Genomic DNA, 14811 nt, shown 5'->3' with positions numbered 1-14811 from the left:
TAGAAAATAACTACTTGGAGAGCCAATACAATGAAAACCTTCATTCACTTTTAAATCTTCTCTTTCCTGTTTTATAGATATTCAGAGTATCAGAGGACTAGCAGTGGATTGGGTGTCACGTAATTTATACTGGATTAGCTCAGAATATGATGAAACGCAAATTAATGTGGCAAGGCTAGATGGCTCTTTGAAAACCTCAATTATCCATGGAATCGATAAGCCACAGTGTCTTGCAGCTCACCCAGTCAGGGGGTAAAGTATGATTATTTTTTTTTTAAGCTTTTCCAAAATTTCAGAGACTTTTGCTCTGATTTTATATAAAAACACTATTTAATTCAGAGGATATATATGTATATATATGTGTATATATATATATCAGCCACAAGAGTCACAAAATTTAAATATGGAAACTGTAAAAGAGATTCCTGGTTAGAGTTGTATTATCTGGAGATTATATATATCCTACACCAACATATATATCTGTGACATGTGTCGTAAGATCTCATTAATTTATGTTTCTAAGAAATGACAGTTCTGAATAAAAACAGATGTAGGAGAAAGTGGTTGCTTTCATTTTGAAAGCCAGTGGTTAAAAATGCATGTACTGCATGTTGGTATCATGGTCACTGCTATGTAGATCAGATTCTTCAATCTTTTGGATGGTCACCTTGTGCCCTTAAGGGAGCTTGCATAGAGCTGAGATTCTTTTCTCTCTAGTGCTTTCAACAGCAATAGTAGAAATGAGTTTGTTACCCTCTGTGGCATCTGATTTTTTCAGAGCCAAGAGGACTCAATCTTGATGAATTACTTAACAAAGAAAATAATTTACTATAGTCTTAGCTAAATATTCAGTCATGTATGTAGGAGGAAAAAGGAAGTGAGATTTTTTTTTTTCACTGACAGGAAAAAGCAAGAATGGTACTTACTTCTCAGGCAAATATGTAGGTTATCGCCAGCAAATGGCTGAACAATTTTCGATTTTTCTGAAGAGAGTTACTCCTGAGTCCAGAATATATTTTTATGTTTACTTTGTTTTTTAGTGTATATTTCTACTCAGTGAGTAGGTCTACATCTAATATTTTCAATCCATATCTCTTTTGAATTAAGAAAACTCTACTGGACCGATGGAAACACAATTAACATGGCAAATATGGATGGCAGTAATAGCAAGATTCTGTTTCAGAATCAGAAGGAGCCAGTTGGTAAGTATTTTTTAATAGTCACCAAGTTTTCAATGTGACAAACCTATACTTGTACAATATACCTTTGATCTAGATCCTAAAAGAAAATATTAAAGATTAGTAAAATAAGTAAATTCAGGAATTGATCAATTTCATTGAATCCATTGGGTTTCTGTTAGGTTTATTAGTCAAAGTTCTCTAAAGGGACAGAATTAATAGGATAAATGAACATACAAAGGGGAGTTTATTAGGAGAATTGACTCACAGGATCACAAGATGAAGTCCCACAATAGGCCATCTGCAAGTTGAGGAACCTGGAAGCTAGTCCGAGTCCCAAAACCTCAAAAGTAGGAAAGCCGACAGTGCAATCTTCAGTCTGTAGCCAAAGGCCTGAGAGCCCCTTGCAAATCACTAGTGTTAAGTCCAAGAGTCCAAAAGCTGAAGAACTTGAAGTATGAGGTTCAAGGGCAGGAAGTATCCAGCATGGGAGAAAAATGGAGGCCAGAAGACTCACCAAGTCTGCTCTTTCTCTGCCTGCTTTTATGCTAGAAGCTGGTTAGATCGTGCCCACCCAGACTGAGGGTGGGTCTGCTTCTTCCAGTCCACGGACTCAAATGTTAATCTCCTTTGGCAACAGCTTCACAGACACACCCAGGAACAATACTTTGCATTCTGCAATCCAAACAAGTTGACACTCAATATTAACCATCACATTAGGCGAGGAGGAAACATTATCTGAACAGGAAGATTAATTTTTTTAACATAATTTTTGCAATGTATTAAATAAGTTACATTAATGTAATTAATAAATATTTTTACTGGTGAAATATCTGATACAATACTACAGTGGCAGTATAACTACTGAGTCTTTTCCTGATCATCATTATTGTGTCATTATTGATAATTACAAGGTTTTGGGTTTTGATATTTAGTATTTAGTCTTTATTTACTCTGCAGTGTGTTAATTTAGTTTCTTATTCTACCTTTGCCAACCATTGCAAATAATCAGATATAACATGATGGCACTGACAGAGAGCTTTGACTTGTTCCCAAGAAATATCTTTGAAAATATTAAGTATAAACATTCTCTTAGAATATAATATTTTACCCATTTGCATGTAGATATCTATAATACTGTTTTGAACCTTAATCACTTTTTCCTCATGTTTTCTTGCACACCTTTGAGAAGCAAATATTGTTACAGGGCCTATTTGTCATTTCCAAATACCTTTTAAAATATTAGTAAGCCCCAATTGTGATATTATTATAATAAAGATGCAAATGGTGGAATATCCAACAGAAAATTCATTATTTTGTTTCAGTTGAATACTATGTATTTTTCGAATCTGGGAAAACAATCAATATATCATGAAGCTTGTCAATTTTTTCTTAGTTTTAGAAATTTAGAAACTTAGTTTTAGAAATTTAGGGCACATTTTTCATAGTCATGATTCAATAAAGGTGTAGTATCACTAAGATTTGCAATAAATTATTCTTTTCATGTGGTCTATAGAATAAACCTCTGACATAAAATGATACTGTTAACAGCTCTTTAGCCAGTTTGTTCTAAGATTTTTACATAATTGAAAGTCAGGGTTGTATTAGAAATTAAAGGCAAATTGAAACACTAATGCTTCTATGTGGGAGATGATAGAACTAAAGAAACAAGGGTCTCTACAAGATTAGGGCCCATACAAAGGACTCAATTTGAACTAAGGCAATTCAGCTGGTCCTTATCTGGAACTGTTCAGAATATGCAATGTTGAAAAACGAGTGTGATAGAAATAGCATAACCAAATCGAGCCCTTACATTGTAATATGGTAATCATAGTTTATACCAAAATGTTAATGTATATGCTTATTTCTATAATGGTGAAAACCTTGTCTTTTCTAAAACTAAATATCCAGTTTCCTACTCAATTTTTTTTTTTAATAAAAGGACTAACAGCTTATAATTTTATTTTATTTTATTTTATTTTATTTTTTTTTTTTTTTTGAGGCGGAGTCTGGCACTCTTGCCCATACTGGAGTGCAGTGGCCCGATCTCGGCTCACTGCAAGCTCCGCCTCCCGGGTTCCCGCCATTCTCCTGCCTCAGCCTCCCGAGTAGCTGGGACTACAGGCGTCCGCCACCACGCCCGGCTAGTTTTTTTGTATTTTTTAGTAGAGACGGGGTTTCACCGTGTTAGCCAGGATGGTCTCGATCTCCTGACCTCGTGATCCGCCCGTCTCGGCCTCCCAAAGTGCTGGGATTACAGGCTTGAGCCACCGCGCCCGGCCTATAATTTTAAATAAACAAAGTTTATAAGAGAGGTATTTGTGTTACCAATTCACAATTTATAGCTGGTCCCTCAGATGTTGTTCACCAAGTGATATTTTTAACTGCATAAGGATGATGATTCAGCTTTCAATAATACATATGTCTACTTTATGTCAGTGATTATATTTGAAAATTTAAAAAAATAGATTTTCAAAATGACACTTTTTAAAAGTTTTTATTTGTACAAGACATATTATTTTAGCATAATTGACTATACCTTACATCAGTATTGAATATGGCTGTGAGTCAAACATTCATTTATTCAATAAACGGATTTTTATTGAGTATTGGATTTTGCACTAGGCCTGTTGATAAAAATTTGACACTGTCCTTTTCCTGAAGGGGCACAGGAACCTAAATTATTTTAGATTCCATTAAGTAAATTTAACTCATTGCCCTTGAGCAAGTTACTGTTAGCTTGGTGTGCTTGGTTTCCCTATTCATATAATCAAGACAAAATGTCTTTTTTTATAAGGTTCTCATGAGAACTGAATGAGAAAAATTTATGAGGCAAAACATCTGGCCCTTAATAATAGAAACTGTCGGTAATAGCGGGAGTGTTTACATTAGGTCCAACAGACTGGAATTCAAATTATTTGATTGTCTGTAGTATTAAGACTCTAAGTGAGTTTACTGAAGAATAAACAGTATAGATTCCATAGAAATGTAGTAGAGGAAATATACGTAACCAAGTGGGCCTCTGAAATGAGCAAATGTTTACGTAAATGTGGGGATTTAACTCAGTACTGCTTTGCTGCTCGGGCTAAGAGGCAAACAAGTTTAAGGTTAAGCGCCTTCTGGTAACTTTCCACTTTAGCTTGCTATTCCTGTTAAGCAGGTGCCCAGATTGATAGTCTCCCCAGTGCTTAATGAAAAGCTGTGTTGTCCATGTATAAATGCAATACTCTTTTTTTTTTTTAACTTTTTAAATACTTCCAAAATCTGAATGCTCTACAGCAATTCCCCAGCCGCTATATACTGTCACATCCCTCTCTGCCCCAGAAATCCTTATTTTAGATACCCACAAGAAGAAAGTGAGCAGACGAAGTCTCTCCTACCTCTATTCTCTCCCATCTCCCTACCATGAGCAATGTTTGTAGATCACTTAACATCTCCTTTGGTAACATTCACCATTTGGATTTGCCAATCCAAATTAAGTGAATTAAATTGTTCAAAGTCTAAGTACAAGAAGAAAAAGAAAATTAAGAAATCCAGAAATTAGGGACAATGTATAGCAATTTTCACATATACGTAAAACATTCTTTTTGTCATATTTCAGGGACAACATGGTTGGGGAAAAAAACTGTTATTTGAGGAACCAAACACATCTGAATATGAATCACTGCTTTGATGCGTATTAACTCTGTGACTTTAAACAAGTCTTACCTTTTCTAAGGCTCAGTTGCATATCTATACAATGGAGATAATATTATCTAACTTATGTGGTTATTTTTAGAATTAAAGGCTCATATGCAGTATCTCATGTTCTAGTTATTTCATACTTAAGTATTCTAGAGAGTTCTTATATATGTATTCAAGAAAGTACATTAAATAATATTTAAAAATTTAAAAGAGACTACATCTTCATTAAAATGAATGAGTAAATGCAGCATTTTCATTACTAAAGTATGATATGTACATACAGATGTGTGTGTGTCTACTTACATACATATATATGTAGGGAAGTTCAGACTTTCCCTTTGAAGGTTTGAGTCTAAGTCTGCTGAAATAAATTAACAATAGGCAGATTAACAGGAAAAAAAAAGGCATACAAATGTATTAACGTGCACATGGACACGGGAGTCCTGCAAATATAAAACTCTAAAAACAGGCATGTGGCCAGGTGTGGTGGCTCACACCTGTAATCCCAGCACTTTGGGAGGCTGAGGCAGGTGGATCACCTGGAGTCAGGAGTTTGAGACCAGCCTTGCCAACATGGTGAAAACCTGTCTCTACTGAAAAATACAAAAAATTAGCCAGGTGTGGTGGCATGTGGTTGCAGTGAGCCAAGATCGTGCCATTGCACTCTGGCCTGGGCAACAAGAGCGAAACTTCATCTCAAAATAAATAAATAAATAAAAATAAAATAAAAAGAGCAATGTGACTGAAGTTTTTATACTGTATGGAAAGGAATAGTGACTTGGAGCATGGCAGCAGGTTATGGGAAGGAAAAGGGAGAAAAGGCGTGACCAGCAAAGGTTCTCTTTATGCAGGTGAAGCCTCACAGATGGCAGCCCTCAAAAAGAATAGATGGGAGCCTGTGATAAAAGTTTCCTTGTCAGACCTGTAATAATGTCAGACCTTTAGTTTCCTTTTCCTGTGAGTTAAATTTTTCCTACTTCCAGATAATGTAGATAAGAAGGCCTCAGATAAAGCTCTTACATCTGTGTTTCAGTAGATTTTCTCAACAGATGCAAGTCTTCCCTACTAAGGACAGCTTTTCAGAACTATTCCTGTGTCTGCAGCCCCTCTGAGTAGTCATCTTAAAATAGACCAAAGAAATATATTTTGGGGTGGCATATTTTCATTTCCTTCACATACATTTCAAAACCATTGAGAAAAGTTATTAGCAGAATGTTACTTACATACTTATCGCATGATACCATTTGTATAATTTCAAAGTGAAATACAAAATATTAATATACATTGCTCCCAGATATACTTATTTAAAAACTATAGAAAAAAGTGAACTGGAAATATACACACCAATTTTATAATAGCTGTTGACTTATGGAAGAGTCAATGATAACATCTGACAGAGAACTTTCTTCTTTATCAAAGGTAATTTTAACAGTATTAGTTAAATTTAGTTTACATTTAATAAATGTATTCAAATTGAGTATAATGAAATGTTAGTAGTGTTCAATTCTGGATAGTGAGTTCATGAGTTTAGTTTCATCTTCTTTCCTCTGTTGAATTTGGCTCCTCCAAGTGTTACCAAAACGACCCGTTGTTTAGACACAGCTGACTTTCTTCTTCACAATGGTAAAGGAGAACACTAACTGGCCAAGTCTCAGTAATATCTAAGAGAGGAAAGGGCAAAGTTGAAATTGTAATTTAGATTTATAGCTGGGCGTGGGGGCTCACGCCTGTAATCCCAGCACTTTGGGAGGCCAAGGCGGGCGGATCACGAGGTCAAGAAATCTAGTCCGTCCTGGCCAAAATGGTGAAACCCTGTTTCTACTAAAAATACAAAAATTAGTTGGGCAGTTGGCACACGTCTGTAGTCCCAGCTACTCGAGAGGTTGAGGCAGGAGAATCGCTTGAACTCAGCAGGTGGAGGTTGCAGTGAGCCGAGATAGCGCCACTGTACTCCAGCCTGATGACAGAGTGAGAGACTCCGTCTCAAAAAAAAAAACAAAAACAAAAACAAAACAAATCGTAATTGAGATTTTGAAGTCTGGTTTAAGGTAGGTCTTTCAAATGAAGGTGTGGTTAGGATTGAGTAAGGATCATTATATAAAAATTTCAGACTGGTTAGAACAGCAAAAAGATTTTGAGGGGAAGCGGTTTGAAGTTCCTTAAGTTACAAAATGTTGTTTGACGCTTTTCTTGCTGAAGAGTTGATGAGTCTTTCAGGAAGATCTTGAAATCAACAACATTATCTGCAACTTTTATCTTCCTGGGAGATAATTTATTGGGCTAGTAATGTTATGTTATTGAAAACAGTAAAATAGTAAAGCCAAGTTAGTGTAGACAATAAGCTGTGCTTATGGTTTTGATTCTCATTTATAAAATTAAGCCTTTGTTTCAGGGATTTTTTTAACCCCTTTAAAACACATTAAACATAACCTTTATAAAAAATTTGTACACTAATGTGTTCATTCAGCAGCTGACTCTGAAAAACTTACCCACAATAGTCACAGTGTTACCAGAGAAAGAAAGCCAATTATGGGTGTGTATATTTGTATATACAGTAAGTAACCACTTAACATCATCAACATGTTCTTGGAAACTGTGACTTTAAAGCCAAAGACCTATAAAGAAAACAATTTCACCATAGGATCATTAGTATAAACAAGAGCTGTTTCTATAGCATGTATCTGGAAAGAAAAACATTAATACATTTCTAAATAAAGACCCAAAACACTTGTAATATTAAGCATTGAAATAAATGTGACGCATACATACATTTAAGAAAGACTAATAATAAAAACGTAAGATTTTAACCAATTTTTGGTGAATCACTGAGTGATGGCGGTCATAGTTGTGGTGGGCTAAACCAAGAAACAAATGTTTGCCAAGTGACAGTGGAAAAGAATACCTCCTACTGCCACATAGCTTAAAACCAAACAATAACAAATATGGCTGACCTGCTGAGTACTTTCATGCCACATCATTTATTGTTGTGGATTTGTGTGATTATTATGTACTTGACAAATTTTTATTTGACAATAATTTGCATTTATTCATTCATTAATTCTCTATAAGGTCACAGGATTACTGAAGCCTATCCTGACAGCTCAGAGTACAAGGTGGGAACCAACCCTGGAAAGGACACTATTTCATCACAGGGCACACTCATGCACACACACACCCTCACTTATATTGGGACAATCTTTTTCTAAATGATACATAATGATAATGTATAGTGTGGAATGCATGTGATATTTTGATACATGCATATAATATGTAAAGATTAAATCAAGAAAATTGAGATATCCATTACCTCAAATCTCTAACTTTTCTTTACATTGCACACATTTCTTCTAGCTATTTTGAACTAGACAATACATTATTGTTAACCACAGTCACTCTACTATCAAACACTGGATTTTACTCTTTCTAACTGTAGTTTTCTACTGATTGTCCAAACTTTCTTTATCCCCCTACTCCTCTGTACCTTCTCCAGCCTCTTGTAACCATCAATCAACTCTCCACGCACGAGAGATCTACTTTTTTAGCTTCCATGTATGTGGGAGAACATGTGGTATTTGTCTTTCTGTGCCTCACCAATTTCTCTTAACATAATGACCTGGTGCTCCATGCATGTTGCAATGACAGAATTTCATACTTTTTTATGGCTGAATAATATTCCATCATGTATATGTACCTCATTTTGTTTATCCAGCTAATGATAGATACTTATGATTATTATAAATAGTGTTGCAATAGACATGCTAGTGCAGTTATCTCTTTATATGTTAAATTTCTTACTTTTGAATATATACTTAGCAGTGAGATTGCTGGATCACATGTTAGCTCTATTTTTAGTCTTTTGAAGAATCCTCATACTGTTTTCCACAGTGGCTGTACAGTCCCTCAGTATACATGGGGGGTTGGTTCCAGGACCATCCATGTATACCAAAATCCACACAACTGAGGTTGTGGAGTCGGCCCTGCAGGAGTGTGTACACAAAAAGTTGGCCCTCCAAACATGTGGATTTTGCATCTTGTGAATATCCTATATTTTCAATCTGTCCTTGTTTGGGAAAAAAAAAAAAAATCACATGTAAGTGAACCTATGCAGTTCAAACCATTGTTGATTGAGGGTCAACTGTATTAAATTACATTCCCACCGGCCGGGCGCGGTGGCTCAAGCCTGTAATCCCAGCACTTTGGGAGGCCGAGGCGGGCGGATCACGAGGCCAGGAGATCGAGACCATCCTGGCTAACACGGTGAAACCCCGTCTCTACTAAAAAATACAAAAAAAAAAACTAGCCGGGCGAGGTGGCGGGCGCCTGTAGTCCCAGCTACTCGGGAGGCTGAAGCAGGAGAATGGCGTGAACCCGGGGGGTCGGAGCTTGCAGTGAGCGGAGATCGCGCCACTGCACTCCAGCCTGGGCGACAAAGCAAGACTCCGTCTCAAAAAAAAAAAAAAAAAAAAAAAAAAAAAAAAAAAAAAATTACATTTCCACCAACAACGTAGGAGTATTGTCATTTCTTCACCTCCTCACTAGCTACTGTTATTTCTTGTCTTTTTGATAGTAACCGTTCCAACTGGGGTGAGGTGATATCCCATTGTAATTTTGAGTGACATTACCCTGATGGTTAGTGATGTTAAACATTTTTTCATATAACTGTTGGCCAATTGTGTGTCTTTTTTTGAGACATGCCTATTCAGATCTTTGGCCCATTTTAAAATCACATTAGTTATTTTGCTATTGAATAGAATTCTGTATGTATTTTGGTTATCGATATCTTGTCAAATGGATAGTTTGTAAATATTTTCTTCCATTCTGTAGATTTGCTCTTCTCCTTGTTGATTGTTTCCTTTGCTGTGCAGAAACCTTTTTCTTTCATGTAATCCCATTTGCTATTTTTGCTTTTTGAAAATGTTTTTGAAACATTTTGTTTCAAAACAGAATGCTTTTTTGTTTTGTTTTTGTAAGCTGTGTTTTTGAAAGCTTAGCCAAGGAATCATTGCCCCGACCTGTGTCCTAAAGTGTTCCCCAAATGTTTTCTTTCAGTCATTTAATAGTTTTACATCTTAGATTTAAGCTTTAATCCATTTTGATTTGACTTTTGTATATGGCAAGAGATAGGAGTCTAGTCTCATTCTTCTGCATAGGGATATCTAGTTTTCCCAGAACCATTTGTTGAAGAGATTGTCTTTTCTACAATGTATGTTCATGATGCCTTTGTCAAAAATGTATTGGCTGTAAGTGTATGGATTTATTTCTGAGTTCTCTAGTGTGTTCCATTGTTCTCTATGTTTGTTTTTATGTCAGCACCATGCCGTTTTGTTTACTATGTCTTTGTAGTACATTTTGAGGTCAAGTAATGTGATGCCTCCAGCTTTATTTATTTATTTGCTTAGGATTGCTTTGGCTATTTGGGGTCTTTTGTGGCTCTACAACGTCATTGGTATCTTGAAAGAGATTGCATATAATCTGTGGGTAGCTTTGGGTAGTGTTGACATTTTACTAATATTAATTCTAATTCTTCCACTCCATGAGCATGGAATATCTTCACTTATTTGTGTGTGTTCTTCAATTTCTTTCATCAGCAGTTTATTGTTTTCTTTTTAGAGATCTTTTATTTCTTTGGTTAAATTTACTTCTAGGCATTTTATATTTTATGTAGCAATTGCATATAGGATTGTTTCTTAATTTCTTTTTCAGTTTGCTCACTGTTGACTTATATAAATGCCACTGATTATTGTATGATAAATCCTGCAACATTATTGAATTTGTTTATCAGTTCTAATAGATTTTTGGTGGGGACTTTAAGTTTTCCTAATTATAATATCCATGCCTTTTAAAACAAAAATAAGTTGACTTCTTCCTTCCTAGTTTGCTAGAACGTCCAGTACTATGTTGAAAATAAGTAGTAATAGAAGCATCCTTGTCTTGTTCTAGAACTTAGAGGAAAAACTCTCATTTTTTCTCCACTCAATATGAACTTAGCTTTGGATTTATTATATATGGCCTTCATTGTTTTGAGGACTGATGCTTCTATACTCAGTTTGCTGAGAAGTATTTTTTGTAAAGGGATATTGGATTTTTTTAAATGTGTTTTCATCTAAGGAAATGATTATATGTCTTTTGTCCTTCATTCAGTTAATGTGATTTATCATATTTGTTAATTTGCCTAGGTTGAACCATGCTTGTATCATTGGAATAATTCCCACTTGATTGTGGTGAATAATCTTTTCAATATATTGTTGAATTTGGTTTGCTAGTATTTGGTTGAAGATTTTTGCATCTATGTTTATTAGGGATATAGTTTTCCTAGTTTTTATCATGTCTTTGTCTGGTTTTAACATCAGGGAAATGCTGGCCTCTTAGAATAAGTTGGGAAGCATTCCCTCCACTTCAATTTTTTAAAATACTTTGAGTACAATTGTCATTAGTTCTTATTTAAATGTGTGGTGTAATTTACTAGTGAAGTCATCAGGAAGGTCCTGGGTTTTTTTGTTGTTGTTGTTGTTGTTGTTGTTGTTGTTTGATGGAGTATTTTTTAATTCTCATTTAATCTCATTACTCATTACTGGTCTGTTTTTTTTTCTATTTCTTCATGGTTCAGTCTTTGTAGGTTGTATGTGTTCAGAAATTTATCCATTGATTCTAGGTTTTCCAATTTGTTAGTGTTTAGTTGTTCATAATAGTCCCTAATGATTATTTGTATTTATGTGCTATCAGCTATTACGTCTCCTTCTTTGGTTTCTGATTTTATTTGTCTTTTATTTATTTTCCTTAGTCTAGCTAAAGGTTTGTCAATTTTGTCTTTTAAAAAACAGCTTTTCATGTCATTTATCTTTTGTATTTTTTTGTCTCAATTGTATTTATTTCTGTTCTGATCTTTATCATTTTTTTTCTACTAGTTTTGGGATTGGTTTATTCTTGCTTGACTAGTTCCTTGAGGTGCATCATTGAGATGTTCATTTGAAACCTTTTAACTTTTTGATGTAGGTGTTCATTGCTGTAAACTTCCCTGCTTTTGCTTTATAGCATAGTTTTGGTATGTTATGTTCTAATTTTATTTGTTTCATTAATTTTATAAAATTTCCTTCTTCATTTCTTCATTGACCCATTGATTATTCAGGAGCATGTTGTTTAATTGTCATGTGTTTGTATTGTTTCTAAAATTTCTCTTATTATTGAATTCTAGTTTTATCCCATTGTGGTCAGAGAGATACTTGATACAATTTTGACTTTTTTGAATTTGTTGAGACTTATTTTAGACTTATGTGGCCTTACATAGAGTCTATTCTAGAAAATGTTGCATGTGCTGATGAGACGAATGTATGTTCTGTAACTGTTGGAGAAAATACTCTGTAAATGTCAGTTTGATTCATTTAGTCTAGAGTATAGTTTAAAGCCACTGTTTCTTGGTTGATTTTCTGTCTCAATGTTCTGTCAATTACTGAGAGTGAGGTGTTAAATTCCTCCACTATTATTGTGTTACAGTCTCTCTCTCCCTTTAGATTTATTAATGTTTGGTTTTTATATTTGGTTACCTTGGTGTTGGAGACATATATATATTTAGAATTATTATATCCTACTACTGAATTGACTTCTTTTTTATTATATATTGACCTTCTTTGTCTCTTTTTAAGTTTGACTTAGTCTGTTTTATCTAATATAAGAATAGTTATTCTTGCTCTGCTTTTGATTTTTATTTACATGGGCTATCTTTTTCCATCTCTTCACTTTCAGCCTATGTGTGTCTTTTTATAGGTGAAATGAGTTTCTTACAGGTAGCGTATAGCCTAAGTAAAAAAAGCCTGAATAAAAAAAAATTCAGTTGCTTTGTGTCTTTTAAAAATTGGAGAATTTAATCCATTTACATTTGATATTGTGTTTGATAAGTAAGGACTTATTACTGCCATTTTGTTACTTGTTTTTAGAGTATTATGAATTTGTCTTTATGCTTACTTTCATCAATGAGTTTTAGACCTTGAAATGTTTTCTTTTTGCACATTAGTATCTTTTTAATTTTTTGTTTGTTTGTTTGTTTGCATATAGAAGAATTCCCTTTAGAATTTTTTTTTTTTTTTTTTTTTTTTTGTAAGATGGATCTAGTGATTGTGAGTTCCCTCAGCTTTTGTTTGTGTGGGAAAGACTGTATGTATCTTTCATGTTTGAAGGAAAGCTTTCTGGGTACAATATTCTTGCGCAGCAGCTTTTTTCTTTCAGCAATTTAAATATGTCACCCCACTCTCTCCAGGCCTACATGGTTTCATTGAGAAGTCTATTGCCAAGTGAATTGGAACTCCTTTATGTGTTATTTGCTTCTTATCTCTTGATGCTTTTAGGATCCTTGCTTTGTCCGTAACCTTTCAGTGAGTTTCTTCAGAACTACCATTTTGAATTCTTAATCTGAGAGCTCACAAATTGCTGTCTCATTAGGGTTAGTCACTGGCTCTTTGTTTTGTTCATTTGAGGAGGTCTTGGTTCCCTGTTTTCTGTTGTTTCTTATGGATATATGTCTATAGCTTTTTATTGAAGGCCTTTTACTTGTATCTGGCTTGTGTTGGTTTTCTAGGGTATGTTTGCTTAGAGTTTCTTTGCAGTCACTTGTAAATCCACTTAATCCTAGATTGATGGCTTTTTTTTTCTATTATTATTATTTTTTCGGCATTAGATGGTATCTTAATCCCAAATTTGCCTTGACTCTCACAAGTATTCAGAACACTTCTGGTCCTGAATTGGAGTGGGATACCTAAGGAGGATACCTTGGCTCTGTAGGAGACTGGTTGGGGCTTCAGGCTCAGAATGCTCATTGAGATTGCCTCCTACAGTGTGTTGCTACTGAATAGCTACTTTTATTTGGTGTCCCCTTGGCTGAGATAAAGAACAGTATTTCACAGTCTGGGATTTCTAATCCCACCTCCCCTCTGTGTCTCTAGCTGCCCTCAGGGGTTTTCTCCCTGCAGACCCTCATGATTCTTCCTATGGGTCCAGACAGTAATAGTTTTCTTAAAAGGGGATCCAAGATGTTGAGGAAGCAGGCTCTGCCTTGATCTCATTTTTTCCAGTGTAGAAAAACCATGAGTCTAGGAGGAATCATTCATGCATGGTGCTTGGCAGATTGGGGGAGGGGCATTATGAATAGAAAGGCCCATTTATTTCTCTTACTGTCTGCTCAGAGTTTTTCACTCTCTGTGGCTTCAGGGATCATCGCAGCCTCAGATTTCAGTTCCTGAATATTGCTGGTGATCATCTTGGCACTGGATAATTATTTTTGGTTTTCTGTTGGGGACAGTGAAACCATCTGGCTTCTCTTCTGCAATTTTGATGATGTCAGTCTCTTCGACTGGGACAATTTAAACATGTCAATTAACCTAACATGCACATTTTTAAGATGCGGAATGAAACCAGAGCACTCAGAGAAAACCCACACAGATATGGTGAGAACAGGCAAACTCCATACAGACAGTGAACCCAGATGGGGATAATTTTTTTTTTCCTTGTCAATGTTATACCAAAATGTTATTCAAGGACCTGCTGTATATGTATACCTACATATATGTTATTTGCTGCAAAATGTTGACTTATGAGATCCTGAAAACTGGCTAGGCAAATCTGAAATCCTTGGACAGGCTGTCACTGAAGACATGCTTGACACTCTCAGGCAGGAGCTGAAGCTGAAGACCACAAAATGAGTTAGTTTATCAGGAAAACCTCAATTCTGTTCATAAGGCCTTTCAACTGATTGAATCAGGTCAGGACCATCCAGATTTTTGAGAATAATCTCCCTTACTTAAAGTCAACTGATTGCAGATGGTTATCACATCCACAAAATACTTCCACGGCAACACTGAGGATAGTGTTTGATTGAATAACTGGGTATCACAGCCTAGCCATATTGACACATAAAAGTAATCATCATACGTTTTAAACACAAACTTTTCTGTAGTTTATC

General features: G+C 35.2%; 1 protein-coding gene across 4 annotated transcripts in view; it reads left to right on the top strand.

The window, feature by feature from the left end:
* Positions 1-14811, top strand: part of LOC105492606 (LDL receptor related protein 1B) — a 1932714-nt gene that overhangs the window by 1315645 nt on the left and 602258 nt on the right. For all 4 annotated transcript variants that reach the window (XR_011609732.1, XM_011759820.3, XM_011759819.3 and 1 more), the window contains exons 30-31: positions 78-252; positions 1108-1202. Coding sequence is in view for 3 of the 4 variants with exons in the window: in XM_011759820.3 (XP_011758122.2) it covers positions 78-252; positions 1108-1202 (270 nt within the window). In the remaining variant the exon portion in view is untranslated. The remainder of the gene's footprint in view (positions 1-77; positions 253-1107; positions 1203-14811) is intronic.

This window comes from Macaca nemestrina, chromosome 11, assembly GCF_043159975.1.
Source record: "Macaca nemestrina isolate mMacNem1 chromosome 11, mMacNem.hap1, whole genome shotgun sequence".
NCBI lineage: Eukaryota > Metazoa > Chordata > Mammalia > Primates > Cercopithecidae > Macaca > Macaca nemestrina.
The sequence above is the reverse complement of the archived record's forward strand: the minus strand, read 5'-3'. Positions and strand labels throughout refer to the sequence as shown.